Here is a 13,995-nt window from a genome sequence, read left to right as displayed (position 1 = left end):
TGGGTCAATGTACAAACTGAATCACAGCGGTTTATTGGACGACTCAAGCTTTTTGTTTGGTGCACCTTTTAGCCAATGTAGTGTCATCCAGAAGCCGGAGACATTTGTGTTAGAAGTGGTTTCTGAGGCACGTGATTGCGACAGTGGAGACATGTGCAATGACACGGCATTTTTAATTATAAAGGAAAATTGGGGTGCTTATGGTTCAGAGAAAAATGTTTATCTAGAAAAATACAATATAAAAATTAACATAATTAATATACACATTAATAAGAATAAAAACAAAAAAACACGCGTTCAATTCTAGATTTAATAAACACTTGCAAAGGTCTAAAATAAGGTCTTTCAGTGGGTTTTTTGTAGAACTATTCAGATTTCAAAGGTTAAGTTCGTGATAAAGGAATTTACAAAATATACTGATTTTTATAATATGTGTAAAGCTAAGTGCAGATTGCCGTTTTATAACTTAGGTGTGGTCCCTAGTTTAGATCAGTGCATTGATAGGCCTACTGTGTTGTGAAGGCCCACATACCGTCAAAATAATTCTTGATACCGTATTTAGGCCCGATTTCTCCGGTTTATGTCTTTATTCTTATGAAATTATAAATATATTAAACATTACAAAAAGTTCAATTCAAGTTAAGGCTCCTTTGGATGCAAAGCAGTCATTGATAAATTCGACCTAAAGCCGGATTAAAGAGATGGATGTTGACATGTGTAGTCATGCTCAGCTCCCGCCAAAAAACCTAAATCACTGGAGCTTTGAAGTGTTTGATTGGCTGTCGATGACGCAAGTAGCCAATCAGAATCGCTCTTTCAATAGCACTTGGTGTTCAGCGCCGCCATATTTCCTCGTGCTGATAAAAGGCGCACCTGGTTTGGAGAAGAAAGTTCGGTAAATGTTGCGATCATTTGTTGTTTCACTTAAATGTAACTGCAAGCTGATAGATAATGTATATCATGTTAAAACTGTCTGAGTCAATAGTCGAAATAGTTTAAACTGCACTGCAGAAATGAACTTCTTTTTCCAATAATTTTGAGCATGATCGGCTGCATGTGCATGAGCATGCGTCTAGACGGCGAACATGTGCTGATAGAAAAGTGAGAGAGAACCATCTGTGCTGAACATGCTTGTTTTATAGTCGATTTCTTTTTTTACAAAGCTCACCGCAATGTCATGATGTATAGTGAAATGGTGTTGAAATAGAGTGTTCATTGTTGAAACTGATTGGAAATTTGAGACTTGTATTTGCCATTTTGGGTTCTCAGTGTCTTCATTTAGGTATTGAAGTCTCAGTGCCTGAGATCAACTAATGTCTAGATCCACGTTTACAGCCTTGCATGAAGAATTTATTGGACAATATATATATTTAGTTATAGAAATTTTGCATGATTATAATATTACAGAAAGTGGGAATCCAATAACAGACTTACATATATATATATATATATAGCGCTGTCATGATTAACATTTTAGGAGTCGTTCTGTTATGGATTAGGTATAATTCTTTCATGTTCTGTACTGTTAGTCACCACTGGTGAAAATGTGATATATAAATTCATTTCATAATTTGAAAACCGTTACTGAAAACCCAAGAACCAGAAGGTCACATTTTTCAAATCATGATTCAAATCTACTTAAGGAGCTGAAGGGTGTAGGGGGTCTTAATGGGGAGAAGTACCAGTGTGGAGAAGTACTGGGGGTGGGGGTATATAAAGAGATAAGATACAGAAAAGAAAATAACATGGCATGAAATAATTCCAACTGGACTCTTAACTTTCAAGCTTGGAAATAGTACATTCTTGATGCACCATTAATCCAAAGGAAAGATAACTACTATAACTAATCCCTAAGTTTTCACTTAAACTTTTTAAATCCTGTTTTTGAACTGGGCTAGAAACTTGGTCACTTGTATTGTATATGTTTGTGCAGTGGTGCATGGTGGAATAGATTTCTTGATGATATAATCTGGACTTGCTGTAAAGAGACGAAGCGGAATATTCAATTCAAATATCTAATTGTCTCTTTGGTAGATTGTATATTTTATAATGTGATCAAACTTTTTAAGTAAGTGCACTTCATAATTTTTAAGCACCGAAAGTAAAGCTGAGTGATATTAGGCTAGACAGGTGAATTAAAGATCACTAGTAACTTTTATTTTATGGTAGTTCTGATGAAGAGACGTCAGTTGTTTTTAAATGACTTTGTTATTGTTATAAATGATGGCTTACTTTGTCTTGCTTCTGTAACATAATGTAATGTTGCTAATGCATTTCTAATGAAATATAACTGTTGTATCAGGCAGTAATATTATTAGGGATTATCATATTATGTAATTAAATCATTCATGATTTCTCGATTAGCTAGTTTACAACAAACCGTTCAATTTTCTGCAATGCTCTGTTTCCACTTCTAACAGGACTTGAGGGAAAAAAACCTCAGCCCTATTGATTTGTGATCTAGCTGCAGGAGCATGAAGTGTCATATTTTGTTTGCTTTATTTCAGTTCTCAGTCGTCATTACATAAGAAGAAATGTCAGACCCAGAAAAGTAAGTACAGCTGGAAGTTATCTGATATGATAAAACAGACCCATAGCTAGCAATTGCAAAAGGAGGTACTTTTTCTGAAAATGAGGACATTTGTCATGAAACCTTAGTTTACATAGATCAAATATTCCCAGAGTGGATCTATTCCTATCCAAAAAGGGGGATGGTGAAGTCTCACCCACACATACCCACCCCCACCCCCACCCCTTAATCTATAGGCCTGTAAAATGTAAAGTGAAAATGGTAAAAAACTATAATTTGTTAAATAGGTAAGATCCAGTTCTTTTTGCTTGATGCCTTTTTGCACTGGAAGAGTGGACTTAGATAAAATGAGACCTATCTAGTAATGTCTGTAAAATATGCAGCTATATATATGTCACAGTCTGCTGCACACTAAATGCATGCTTTGTCTTTATTCTTTTAAGATTTATAAGTTGACTTAGTGTAGTTAGACCAGACTTAGTTGACTTAGAATCCACATTTGTAGTTAGACCAGACTTAGTTTTGGACTTTATTCTGCAGGCCACCTGTTGATGAAGGTGTGGAAGAAATTGCTGCTGATGAAGAGGATGCAGGACCAGATGATGAGAGTAAGTAGAGATACCAAACTTTGTATTCTAAACAATGAGAAAAGTGTTCAGCAGAGTTTTCTGTACACCACTGGAGTTCAGTATGCTCTGCAGTAACACACTGCACCAGGGACATTACAGTCTGGTTGATGGTCCATGCTTCTTGTGTTAACCATTGAAGTGATCTAAATGCTCAGAAAATGACTGCAAATGGCTAGAAATCATTGTTGTATTCATTTTTAGACCCCCCCCCCCCCCCCCAAAAAAAAAAAAAAAAAAAAAGGGGTATCTCCATTTCAGTCGAAGTGCCCCTCCCCCCACTTCACCTAGTATATTATAAGAATTATTAAAATGTCCATTGATGGAACTATTTCCAGATTAAATGACAGGAAGTAAACTAGGGAGTATTGAATGAATACTGTGAATATTTTATGATAGTGCTGTTGCTTGTTTGTCTTGTAGAATTTTGCCTTTTGTAAAAATGTATAGGTATATTTTGCTTGGATTTTTTTCATTGATAGTGGAAAGTACATGTTTGGATTTATTTCTTGGAGGGGTGGGGTGGGGGGGGGGATGTGGAGGTCCATGTCTTCCTTACCATTTAAAATGATTTTCAACAGATCTTTTTATGAGTTAACTTCTTGAAAACCGAAAATATTTGAGCATTGTTAAAGGGATAACAACTGTTCTTAAGATATCCATTTTTCACAATAAATACATTGTAAATAACACATAGAAATATAATAAATTCTATTTTACCACCAAAACGGCAGTTAATACAATTATTCTGGAATCTGTGCTTGCCATCACATCACGTGACCTCCATAGATTACTACACTCTGTAATAATCTCTTTAGAGAAAAAATAAACAGGCATTAACTTTGAATGTGGGAATGGATTCATTAACCATTGGTAAGTGTGGGAAAATTGTCCTTTACCCCAGGACAATCCATTTTTTTGCCAAAATGAACAGTTGTTATCCCTTTAAAGAAAGGTTTCCTTCCTCTCCTAGTGGGAGCTCCACAGTTCACAGGGGACATGGCCGCCCAGTTTCTGCAGAATCCCGAATTTCTGGCTGCAATTCAAGGTCGTCTAGGTCAAATGATTGGCTCGCCCTCGGGGTATATTCAAAGGTAAGTTCTCTACTAATTGCTTCCTAAAAAGTTGCACTGTGTAATGTTGAATTATTTTTCAAAATCCAAATTTTATGCTGTTCAACTGATTAAATTAATTAGCAAAATTTTACTTTGTATATGTTATGTTAGAGTGAATAGAATTATTCATTACTTATAGACTAAGTATTCTTAGTCAAACACGACGTCTTAGTTCACTGCCGAGGGCCTTGGTCATGTGAATGGCGATTTCACACTGAAGTCTTTATTTATTCCTTTACACCTGTACTGAAATTACACTTTTTTTACAGCTTACCAAAAGTTGTCAAGCGGCGGCTAAAGTCCTTGAAGAAGTTGCAGTTTGAGATGTTGCAGATAGAGTCTAAATTTTATGAAGAGGTCCATGAGTTAGAGTGCAAATATGCTGCACAATATGCTCCTCTGTCAGAGAGGGTAGGTAGTTATTTATTTTCATATTCTCTGTCATGGAGAATAGGTGGTTATTTATTTTCATGCAGGAAAATAATATGGAAAATCGAATAAAAATGAAATTATAACACTAGTTAGTATAAGAAGTGGAGGTGTTAAGTCCATCAAAATGAAATTTTGGTGAAGTCATCTTGTTATAAAAGAATTTGAATTTATAAATATGTTTGGCATTGGGTTGGCATTGTTAAAACATTTTTGGAAGTAAAGTTTAAAAGCTGTTTTGTGCTTTAGCAGAAGGGGTGGAGGAGTTAGGAAGGAAATTTGTCCCTAGGGATTTGGGGACAAGGTTGGATAGATGGTACTTTTTTTTAAAAGAAAAATTTGTTGTTACCATGTGGTACCATTGCTGACATGATTTGTAATTGATGAAATGTTTATATATGTATATATTTTAGAGACGTGATATAGTAAGTGGCACTCTAGAACCTACAGACTCTGACTGCGACTGGCCAAGTGACGCTGAAGAAGATGATGAATTAGCTGTGAGTATGATCTGTAGATGGCGCTAGTGTGTGGAACATATCTGTGAATGACTTTGTGAAAGCACGTTTTTATAGGCTTGAGTTAAGAAAAGAAATCTTTGTGTGGCAAAACTGGAGATTGAATTAGCTGTTATGGAAAATCAATGTGATGTGTGTCAACTATAGCACTGCACAGACTGGGACTGTTTTGGACCAAGAGTTGGTCTTAGGTGTGTCAGTGGACAGATGTTAAAAAGTGTAGTGGTATGTCTTTTGTATTGACAGATTCAAGACTGATTTTTAGTGTTAGTCTTAAAATGTTAAGTCTGTATAAGGCGGTATTATCACGCTTAAGGAAACAAAAGTGACGTGGCAAACTTTAAAGATTTAAAGGGAGTCCATTTTGTGTGAAGTTTGGGGATTTTCTGTTTCCAGACCAAGTCCAGTCCCAAGAAGAGAAGATTGGAGGAAGTAGGTTTTTCATTTCACTTTCCAGATTGTTTAATCTTCTTGGAGTCGAAAACACTCAGTCCGGTGTCCATTTTAGAACCGAGGCAGGAGTTTTGTTGTGTGTGAAGTGTTATCTTTTCATTTATTATAATTTGATTTGGAAATATTGCAGACTTGAGTGAGTAACTGATGCAGGTGAAATAAAGACTAAAACTCCACAATTTCAGTGTCAAAATGCTTGCCAGCAATCTGCTTGATTTGAATCAAAAACTGAAGCAATCTTGTAGAAATTATCACATGCTGTATTTTAGGTGATTTCTGCCTTTTTTGAAACATCTCAATTTTCTACTCTGACCCAAGAAGGTTAAACTGTCCAGATAGCACATTGTGATGTAGTATTACTTGGTCATCATTGCTGGCAAACATTCTGGAAATGTTTACTTATAGTTTTGTAAGCTGACCTAGAGAAAGGGTTACTCAGTTTGGTATTAGAATTGTATCATAAGAAATAAAAAACCAAATTGCTAATTCTAATACAACAGGACTGTTATGTTATTTAGTCTGAATATGTGTTTTTTACATCAAGTTCTAGTCTAAATTAGCCCTCATGTAAATGTATTTCCAAAGGTTGCTCTTGATGAGAATAGGCATTTTATCGTCAGACGAAATGTTATGTAATTTATATGTTATTGGAAAAGGAAAAATAAGCCACAAGTTGGTATCTAGGTACAGGATAATGAGGCGGCTTTCACTTAGAATGATGGAATATGTCATCATTATCTGTCTTGTTTAATCCTCAGTGGATCAGTATTAGTGTCTGATTGAGGCTAATGTGCTGGAAATACTTTATATCTGAATATCTGCAGTAGACATAGGCTGTTTTCAGAACAGTGGACTAAATATTTCAATAGAATATTATATATGTATATATGTTATTTATATGTTACCCAGCTTTTCATTGATAAGACACAAATATGATCTGGCTTTATTTTATTTATTTGGAATAAGAATTAGAATGGTAGACTGTGGCCGCATTCTCAACGAATTGAGCCAGGCTTTACAAATCCTGAGAACTAAAAATGGCGGACGTACATGAAAGAAAAACCGCCTAATCTTTTAATAGTCTCTCCGCCTCTCACACGCCTCCCCACACGTCGTCCCTGCGGGGTACAGTAATTAAATCTCGGCTCCGTTCGCCATGCGGAAGCTACCTGAGAAATATTAAGTGCGCATGCTCATCAGTTAAACTCGTGGTGAAGAAAGCATGGCAGCTGAAAGCAATCGAAGGAAAAAAAGCTCTTTTGTTCTATTATCTTTCAAAACAGAGATGAAAAAGGAATGAATTGGCCCGTAGAGCAGCAATGAATCGACTATCTACGGAGATAATATCACCAGAGATATTCACAGAGATATTCATGTTCGGAGCCGAGATTTAATTACTGTACCCTGCAGGGACGACGTGTGGGGAGGCATGTGAGAGGAGGAGAGACTATTAAAAGATTAGGCGGTTTTTCTTCCATGTACGTCCGCCATTTTTAGTTCTCAGGATTTGTAAAGCCTGGCTCAATTCGTTGAGAATGCGGTCTGTGTGATTAAAATTTTTGGCATCTTAAGCTGTTTAATCTTAACTAAATGATGAAGGCTGTCACAGAAGACCAACCATTTACATTTTCTGATACCTTGGCACTTAGGAAGGTGTGCACTTCTCAACACAGCCAGGAGTTAGGCTGGACATTTTGAAGATTACCTTTTGAAGATTTTACTATAAATTTCTTTTTTCAGGATGAATTGAAACAAAAGGCAAAAATAGTAGAACTTACGCCAGAAGGAGAAGAGAAGACAGATGATGGAGAAAAGGAAGAAGGTATGTTTAATTGTACAACCTTCAAATAGGAACATTAAAACTTTAAGTGAGAATATTTTGCACAACTTGAGTGAGGGATACCTGTTCTAAAGTTCAGTAAAGGAATTGATTTTTTTTCACTGTCAGGAATTCGTTTTGATTAATTATTTTTTATATAAACATAAGTATTCCGTCGACCTATCATCTGCCCCAGCATTGAATCTCATTTTAGTTTTTTTTTTTTTAATGTGATTTATTTTTTGCCATTTTGTTCCAGAGAACCCTAGTGGAATTCCAGGATTCTGGTTGACTATATTTAAGAATGTTGACATGCTCTCAGACATGGTGCAGGTTTGTAGGATAGTTCTATTAGTCAGATAAGAAATAAGTCAGATAAAAAAAATCATTGCTCAACAAAAATATAATCATTTGGTTACATAATGAAGAAATTACATTGAGCAACCAAAACTTAGTTTGTTTTTTTTTAGGTGAAATGCATATTTCAAAGCTGCCTTTCTGTTGGACTCTTCATTTTGTCTGTTTAAAATATTTTTCATGGTACAAATTTTTACTTTTACTTCACCAAATTAAATATGCTGCAGAACTTCAGTAAAATATTGGAGTAGTTACAATGTGTAGTTAAATTTTTGATAAGTCAAAAAAGACTATGTTGAGTGTTTATTTTGCAATTTTTTTGACGAATCTCTCGTGTCTGGGAATTTCAGGAGCATGATGAAGCCATTTTGCAACATTTAAATGATATTAAAGTCAAATTTACACCAATGGACTCTGGACCTATGGTAAGACCTATGATAGTTGTAACAGTATGTAAATTTCATCATTGATTAAGGAATTGGTGGTTACAAATTAAAGGTTACATCCCAGCTGCTTACATATTGCTTTCAAAGTTTTAGGTCGTATTATTTAAAGAGTACACCTCTTCCTTACATTGTAATAAATAGCGTACAATACCATGTTTTGTTACCTTCTTTTGTATTTGACAAATTTAAAGTCATTGTGTAGTGAGTATGTATTGGTCAACACTGATATCTGAATTTCTTTTTCTCCAGGGTTTTACACTAGAATTTCACTTTGAACCCAATGAGTTCTTTAACAATTCTGTCCTAACAAAGCACTACATAATGCGATCAGAACCTAACAGAGAGGATCTGTCTTCTTTTGAGGGCCCAGAAATTATCAAGTGCACAGGGTAAGGTGATGTTAGACTGCTTTGTTTAGGCAATATTCTTTATTTCTTGGCCTAAAACATAAAATTTTCAATGTAGGAAGGATATTCCTATCTTGTGGAAGAAAATATTTCAATTTGTGATTACTGCAATTCAAATATTTTGTTTGGCTGTTAAAAATGTCTTCTAAATAAATAAAAAAAACAAGAACAAGAATAGATGAAAATATTTACTCCCAACTTTTCATTGTTTGCTGCAGCTGTACAATTGATTGGAAGAAAGGCAAGAATGTGACAATCAAGCAGATTAAGAAGAAACAAAAGCACAAAGGGCGGGGCACCACACGGATGGTCACCAAGACAGTCCAGAATGATTCTTTTTTTAATTTCTTCAACCCTCCACAAGTTCCTGAAGGAGATGGGGAGGAGGAAGGAGTAGGTGGACTTTTAGTGGTGGATTTAGGGGGGTTTGGGGGGCTGACCCCCCCTTCAGTTTCTGAAAAATATATCACACCAATATTCCCCTCTTGAAATTAGAATTTTAACTAGCTAATCATAGTTCTAAACTGTACCAAAGGGCACTGTTTGCTCTCCAAAACACCAAAAACTTTTCCGAGGCCTGTTGTTCCGGACCCCCCTTCAAATAATCCTGGATCTGCCCTTGACTTTGGTTTGTCTTTGGGTAGATAAAATGATTAGTTTGATATTTTATAATTTATTGGTGTTAGTTGGTTTATTATTTTGTATTCAATCATAATGCCAGGACTGCATGTGATAATGTGACAGTTTTTGTGGCAAGGACACTGACATTTGTGTCAAAGAATGTGAACAGATCTGGACTAGCAGAAGCATCAAATGGTGTTTGTTTTCTTCAATTCAGGATGAAGACACAGAAGCTCTCCTGGCTGCTGATTTTGAAATTGGCCACTTTATCCGTGAGCGTGTGGTCCCGAGGGCAGTCCTTTATTTTACTGGAGAGGCCTTGGAGGAAGACGAGGTACGTGGTGGATGTGATGTGGAATAAAGTTCTTGTTTTTTACATGGAACTATACAACCTGCAGCTTATGTCATGTTTAATTTACACTGAAGTGAATTTATCTGTACTGGGATATCAATTTGGTGCAAAGAGGAACAATAGTTCTTGTAGAGATATCAGTGTTTTGTTTTTGTTTTTCAGTTTGAAGATGAGGGGGAAGAAGAGGTAAGGAGCATAAATTAATATTTTCAGATGTTGCATATTGAAATAATAATAATAATAATAATAAGTAAAAAAAAATAAAGGAACTACAATGTACTTTTAATCAGGATATATTCAATTCATTTCTAGACTTGTACATACATTGTGTTACAATTGTGCACAATTTCAATTTCAAAAGCTAACAAAAGTACATTGTAGGTAAAGGAAAAGATGTTTTCATGATAATATTGATATTTAATAGATAAAATACTACAGTGCTAATGTATATGTGTACACATATTTAGTGTTATGGAAGTTGTGAGAATTATAAAGAATATCTTTTCTGTTGGCTTTGCTGTGTCTTACCTATTTTTCTATTGGCTCTTCTGTGTTCTTACCTAGTTTTTTATTTGCTGTGCTGTTCTGTTACCTAGTTTTCTATTGGCTGTGTTGTGTTCTTACCTAATTGGCTGTTGTTTGTTTCAGGGAGAAGCAGAGGAAGGAGAGGAGGATGAAGATGCAGATCCAGATTATCAACCACCAGTAAGTGACATGTTCTCTTTAACACTTTAATGTGATGCATATCTTGATCTCAGCATCCTAGGTTTCTGTTTACAGCAAATTTCGCTAAATCCACTTGAAAATGTTTTAATTTCAAAATGCAGTGTAATCTTTATTTGTGTTTTTTTCTATTTTACATTTTAAATTAAAGACAATACTTAAATCCAGTTACCACTGCTTAGAATGCAGGTAACATGGGTAATTTCTCTGTAAAAGATCAGTTTTTGAATACTGTTCAGTTTAGAAACTTGATGGAACTACTTGTTCTGGTGTAGGTGTACAGTGACAGTAAAATATCCGTCACTTGTTGTCTGTATTGTCATTGATGATGATTTCATAGTTTATACATGGTTTGTATAAGGATGAAGTGATATATTCAGAGTAACTGTCATCTGCCCTGTTTTTACAGCAGGAGAAGTCTTAGTGAGGACAGAGGTAATTCCATCAATTTTCTGCATTGTGGATCCTGCACCCAAGTTATGTTAATTGAAGGAATAACTTGGAATGGATATGTTCAAATTGCATCATTTCCAGTCCTAAGTTAGCCCTGCTGTGAATGCAGCTTATGTAGGTCAGAGTTCAGAGTTCCTGTACTCTCTATCCAGGAGAGTTCTTTGTACTGAATGCTGTAAAGCATTTTATATCTTTAGGGATAATTACACATTTGAAGTCCGTCCTTTTCCTGTTTTCTAGTGGTGTGGACAGTGGTGATTTTGAGTTGTATACTTGGAATTATTTACACTGCCGATCCATTGACTGGACTTACTTTTATGTCTATGTCAAGGTCTGTTCAAAATTATTGATGTGAATATTTTCTATAGCTCAACATTGAAGCTGAAGATGAATTAGCAACAAGCAGATTTCTTTTATTGATTAAATAATTAGCTTTAATTTATTTACAATTTGCCGAGTCCAGGAGCTCTGAATCTAATGGGTGTTCTTTGTTGTTATTCCTATGGATCTAAATGTTGTTCTCTGGTGTCTGGGAAATGGCTTCCTGGTACAGGCACTGGACTGGTTCTAGCATGAACACTTGCTTAGACATAATTGGGGGGTCTTCTTCTTTCCCCCTGTACCCCTACCCCCTGTCTTCAAATGTGCATGCTTTTTGTGAAAGGGCTGAGGCATGGGCCTTTGTATTTTAAATAAACCTACTGTCTACAGCTTTTAAGAAAAAGTTGATGTAAAAGTTAACAACAGAAGTGCAAGAGTTTGCATCTTGGCCAGTTGTATTCTGTAATGTTTGGCTACCCCTTGTTTGAAACTATGGTGCTTGCACTGGGATTTTGTTTTTAGTGAAAATGCTCTGCTTCTTGAATGAGAAATAAAAAAATACATTCTCAGTGCACTGAACCTTTGCATGATTCACTTAGGGTTGTAATCAGACTTCTGTTTCCTGTACAAATACACAGACATACATCTGGGTGTATTAATAATGTGAACCTTTTGTATCCTCAAAGTTGGTTGGTTTTGCCCTTTAACTATATATGTTAATGCTTTTGTTATATAATTTTTATTGCCTTGAAAATGGTGATCAAACTGTTTGTTACATGGAAGTTTTCACATTCAGGACAGTTGAAATTTGTTTTTGAGGACGTAAACTGAAAATTTCTAATTATTGAATCATCAGAGAGTAACAAGTCTATAGACATGTCCAGACTGGGGACTTTCTGGACCATATATCTGATAACATCCGTCATCTGTTCCACACTAATAGTGACTGATCTAGATGGAGGCAGGTACTACTGGGTTTACTGATCTACACAAGTCCTCTAACACATACGTCAAACATGTTGAAATTGATTTTCAAACATGATCCTCCTACATGCACTAGTGAATAGTGTATTTATGTGTTGAAGATGTTTAATGAGAGAGCTGATGCTAATATTTCTGTTGCAGGCTGACCCTAGCAAGCCCCCAGAGTGTAAACAGCAGTAGATGTTATGTCAGGAAGGAATGACAAAAGAAGGAAAAATACCACACAAGTTCAAATTTGGACTTTTCTTACTGCAGGGGACGGCATTTTTTTATCTTTGAAAGAGAACAAAAGAGCACTTTATTGTTAAAATGCATGATATTTATTTTGCTAAAGGAAAAGAAAGGAGGCACTAAGCTAAGTTTCATATGTATTGAACAAACAGTAGCAAGAGATCAGCTGTGGCCAGTGTGACCTGTCTCTCAGTTTCATCAACTGTAGGATGTACTTGTTGCTTTTCCAGCTGCGTGTCTTCAGAATCCATCTTTTAATGCCCCCATCTCTGGCCTACCCTTCTATGTTGGTGGATTGATGTCATTTTACACTATATCAGCTTCAACAACAAAAACTATAGCAACATTGAGAGGGGATATTGGCATATTGCATTTCATGTTTAATGCTCCCTTATTACATTTTGATAGACTTGATGTAGGCTTAGATTAGGAAGGTCCACAACTTGGATGCCCCCCCCCCCCTTCTCATGTATACTAGCATTTGAAACATGCTTAATAAAAAGAACCCTTCAGTTTTTGGTGACAATATAAATCTCTATAATGTTTGTCAACAGTAATGCTGGTGAAAAATACGTAATGGATAAAATTAATTGAATTTAATGTTATATTACAGTAGCTGGAAATACTGGAACTTTTCCTCACTGTGTCACAATTATTGGTCTTAGTATGAAATTGAGATGTTCAGTGTATTTATGAATTTTGCTTTAGTTTTATACGAGGTTGTAGAAACTACAATGCATTTGAAACCAGTGTTGCTGCAGATTTGCTCTTATCTTTCTCAAGTGTTCTGCAAGTAAACTTGTTGGCTTTGTTATAAGTGGGAGGAGATGTCTATTTTGTACAGAATGTTTTGTTTTTGTTACAGGCTTTCACATGTCTCATCATTGCAGTGTTTCTGTCTGTTAGAAGCAAGAGCCAGTAGACTTCAGTATCCAAGCTTTTGAATGCCTCTAGTGTGTGAAAAAACTTGGCTGTTATTCACTAAAAGGAAAATACATCTCATGACATTAAGCCCCTCTATTTTTTCACAAAAACAATAATTAGTAGTGTAAAATTGGATCTCTTGCTCCAGTAAATTTTAAGAATTATTTCCAACATTAGACCTCGAGAAATGTTGACCGTTGTATCTTCACCAGCACTTTGTTTGGCTGGGCAGAGGAAACGGGTCTTATTTTGCTGGAATAATAAATGTGAAAGTTCAGTTTTCTTTGTACAATCGTGTGTTGCATTAAATGTAGTCTATAAGGCGTCCCTTGATTTCGTTTTAAACCATTTCCACGAAATGTAATTTCTGCTTATAGAATTTGCTAAAAGACGTGTAAATTAATAATTATTGAAGGACGTTGACCACACTAAGGGACCATTCAGATAGAGAAGAGCCGAGTGCTAGCAAGACTGTGACCTAAGTATGGTGGACTTACTTGAAAGGAAGACTGCTAATCCTGTAATGGTCTCTCCGCCTCTCGCACGCCTCCCCACGCATTGTCCCTCAACCGGTTGAATTGAGCCGAGATTTAATTAATGTGCCCCTGTAGGGACGACGCCACCATATTTAGGTCACAGACTTCTTAGCACTCTGCTCTTCTCAATCTGAATGGTCCAATATGCCA

At 35.8% G+C, this 13,995-nt stretch overlaps 1 protein-coding gene across 3 annotated transcripts; it reads left to right on the top strand.

Annotated features, from left to right (window-relative positions):
* The first annotated feature begins 769 nt into the window (after positions 1–769).
* LOC106176503 (nucleosome assembly protein 1-like 1) lies at positions 770–13,586 on the top strand. 3 transcript variants are annotated; one of them, XM_013558926.3, is made up of 17 exons: positions 770–895; positions 2,508–2,551; positions 3,071–3,138; positions 4,130–4,250; positions 4,541–4,682; positions 5,114–5,200; positions 5,615–5,650; positions 7,412–7,493; positions 7,750–7,823; positions 8,198–8,272; positions 8,543–8,682; positions 8,919–9,093; positions 9,539–9,655; positions 9,836–9,859; positions 10,322–10,378; positions 10,806–10,831; positions 12,296–13,586. In XM_013558926.3, the coding sequence occupies exons 2-16, from the start codon at positions 2,535–2,537 to the stop codon at positions 10,818–10,820; spliced, it is 1,230 nt and encodes a 409-aa protein (XP_013414380.2). In that variant the 5' UTR covers positions 770–895; positions 2,508–2,534; the 3' UTR covers positions 10,821–10,831; positions 12,296–13,586. The 3 variants fall into 3 exon arrangements, with proteins under 3 accessions (XP_013414380.2, XP_013414379.2, XP_013414381.2); XM_013558925.3 differs by lacking the exon at positions 10,806–10,831; XM_013558927.3 differs by lacking the exons at positions 5,615–5,650; positions 10,806–10,831.
* The last annotated feature ends 409 nt before the right edge of the window (positions 13,587–13,995 follow it).

This window comes from Lingula anatina, chromosome 1 (assembly GCF_051362555.1).
Source record: "Lingula anatina isolate TDL-2025a chromosome 1, LinAna3.0, whole genome shotgun sequence".
Lineage (NCBI taxonomy): Eukaryota > Metazoa > Brachiopoda > Lingulata > Lingulida > Lingulidae > Lingula > Lingula anatina.
Note: the sequence above shows the minus strand (reverse complement) of the source record. Positions and strands in the feature narration are given on the sequence as shown.

Bases quoted from the DNA above. Each gene is read 5' to 3' on its own strand.
- LOC106176503 (XM_013558925.3), top strand. The intron at 4,683-5,113 runs GTAGGTAGTTAT...TATATATTTTAG, and splicing joins ATGCTCCTCTGTCAGAGAGG to AGACGTGATATAGTAAGTGG. The intron at 8,273-8,542 runs GTAAGACCTATG...CTTTTTCTCCAG, and splicing joins CAATGGACTCTGGACCTATG to GGTTTTACACTAGAATTTCA.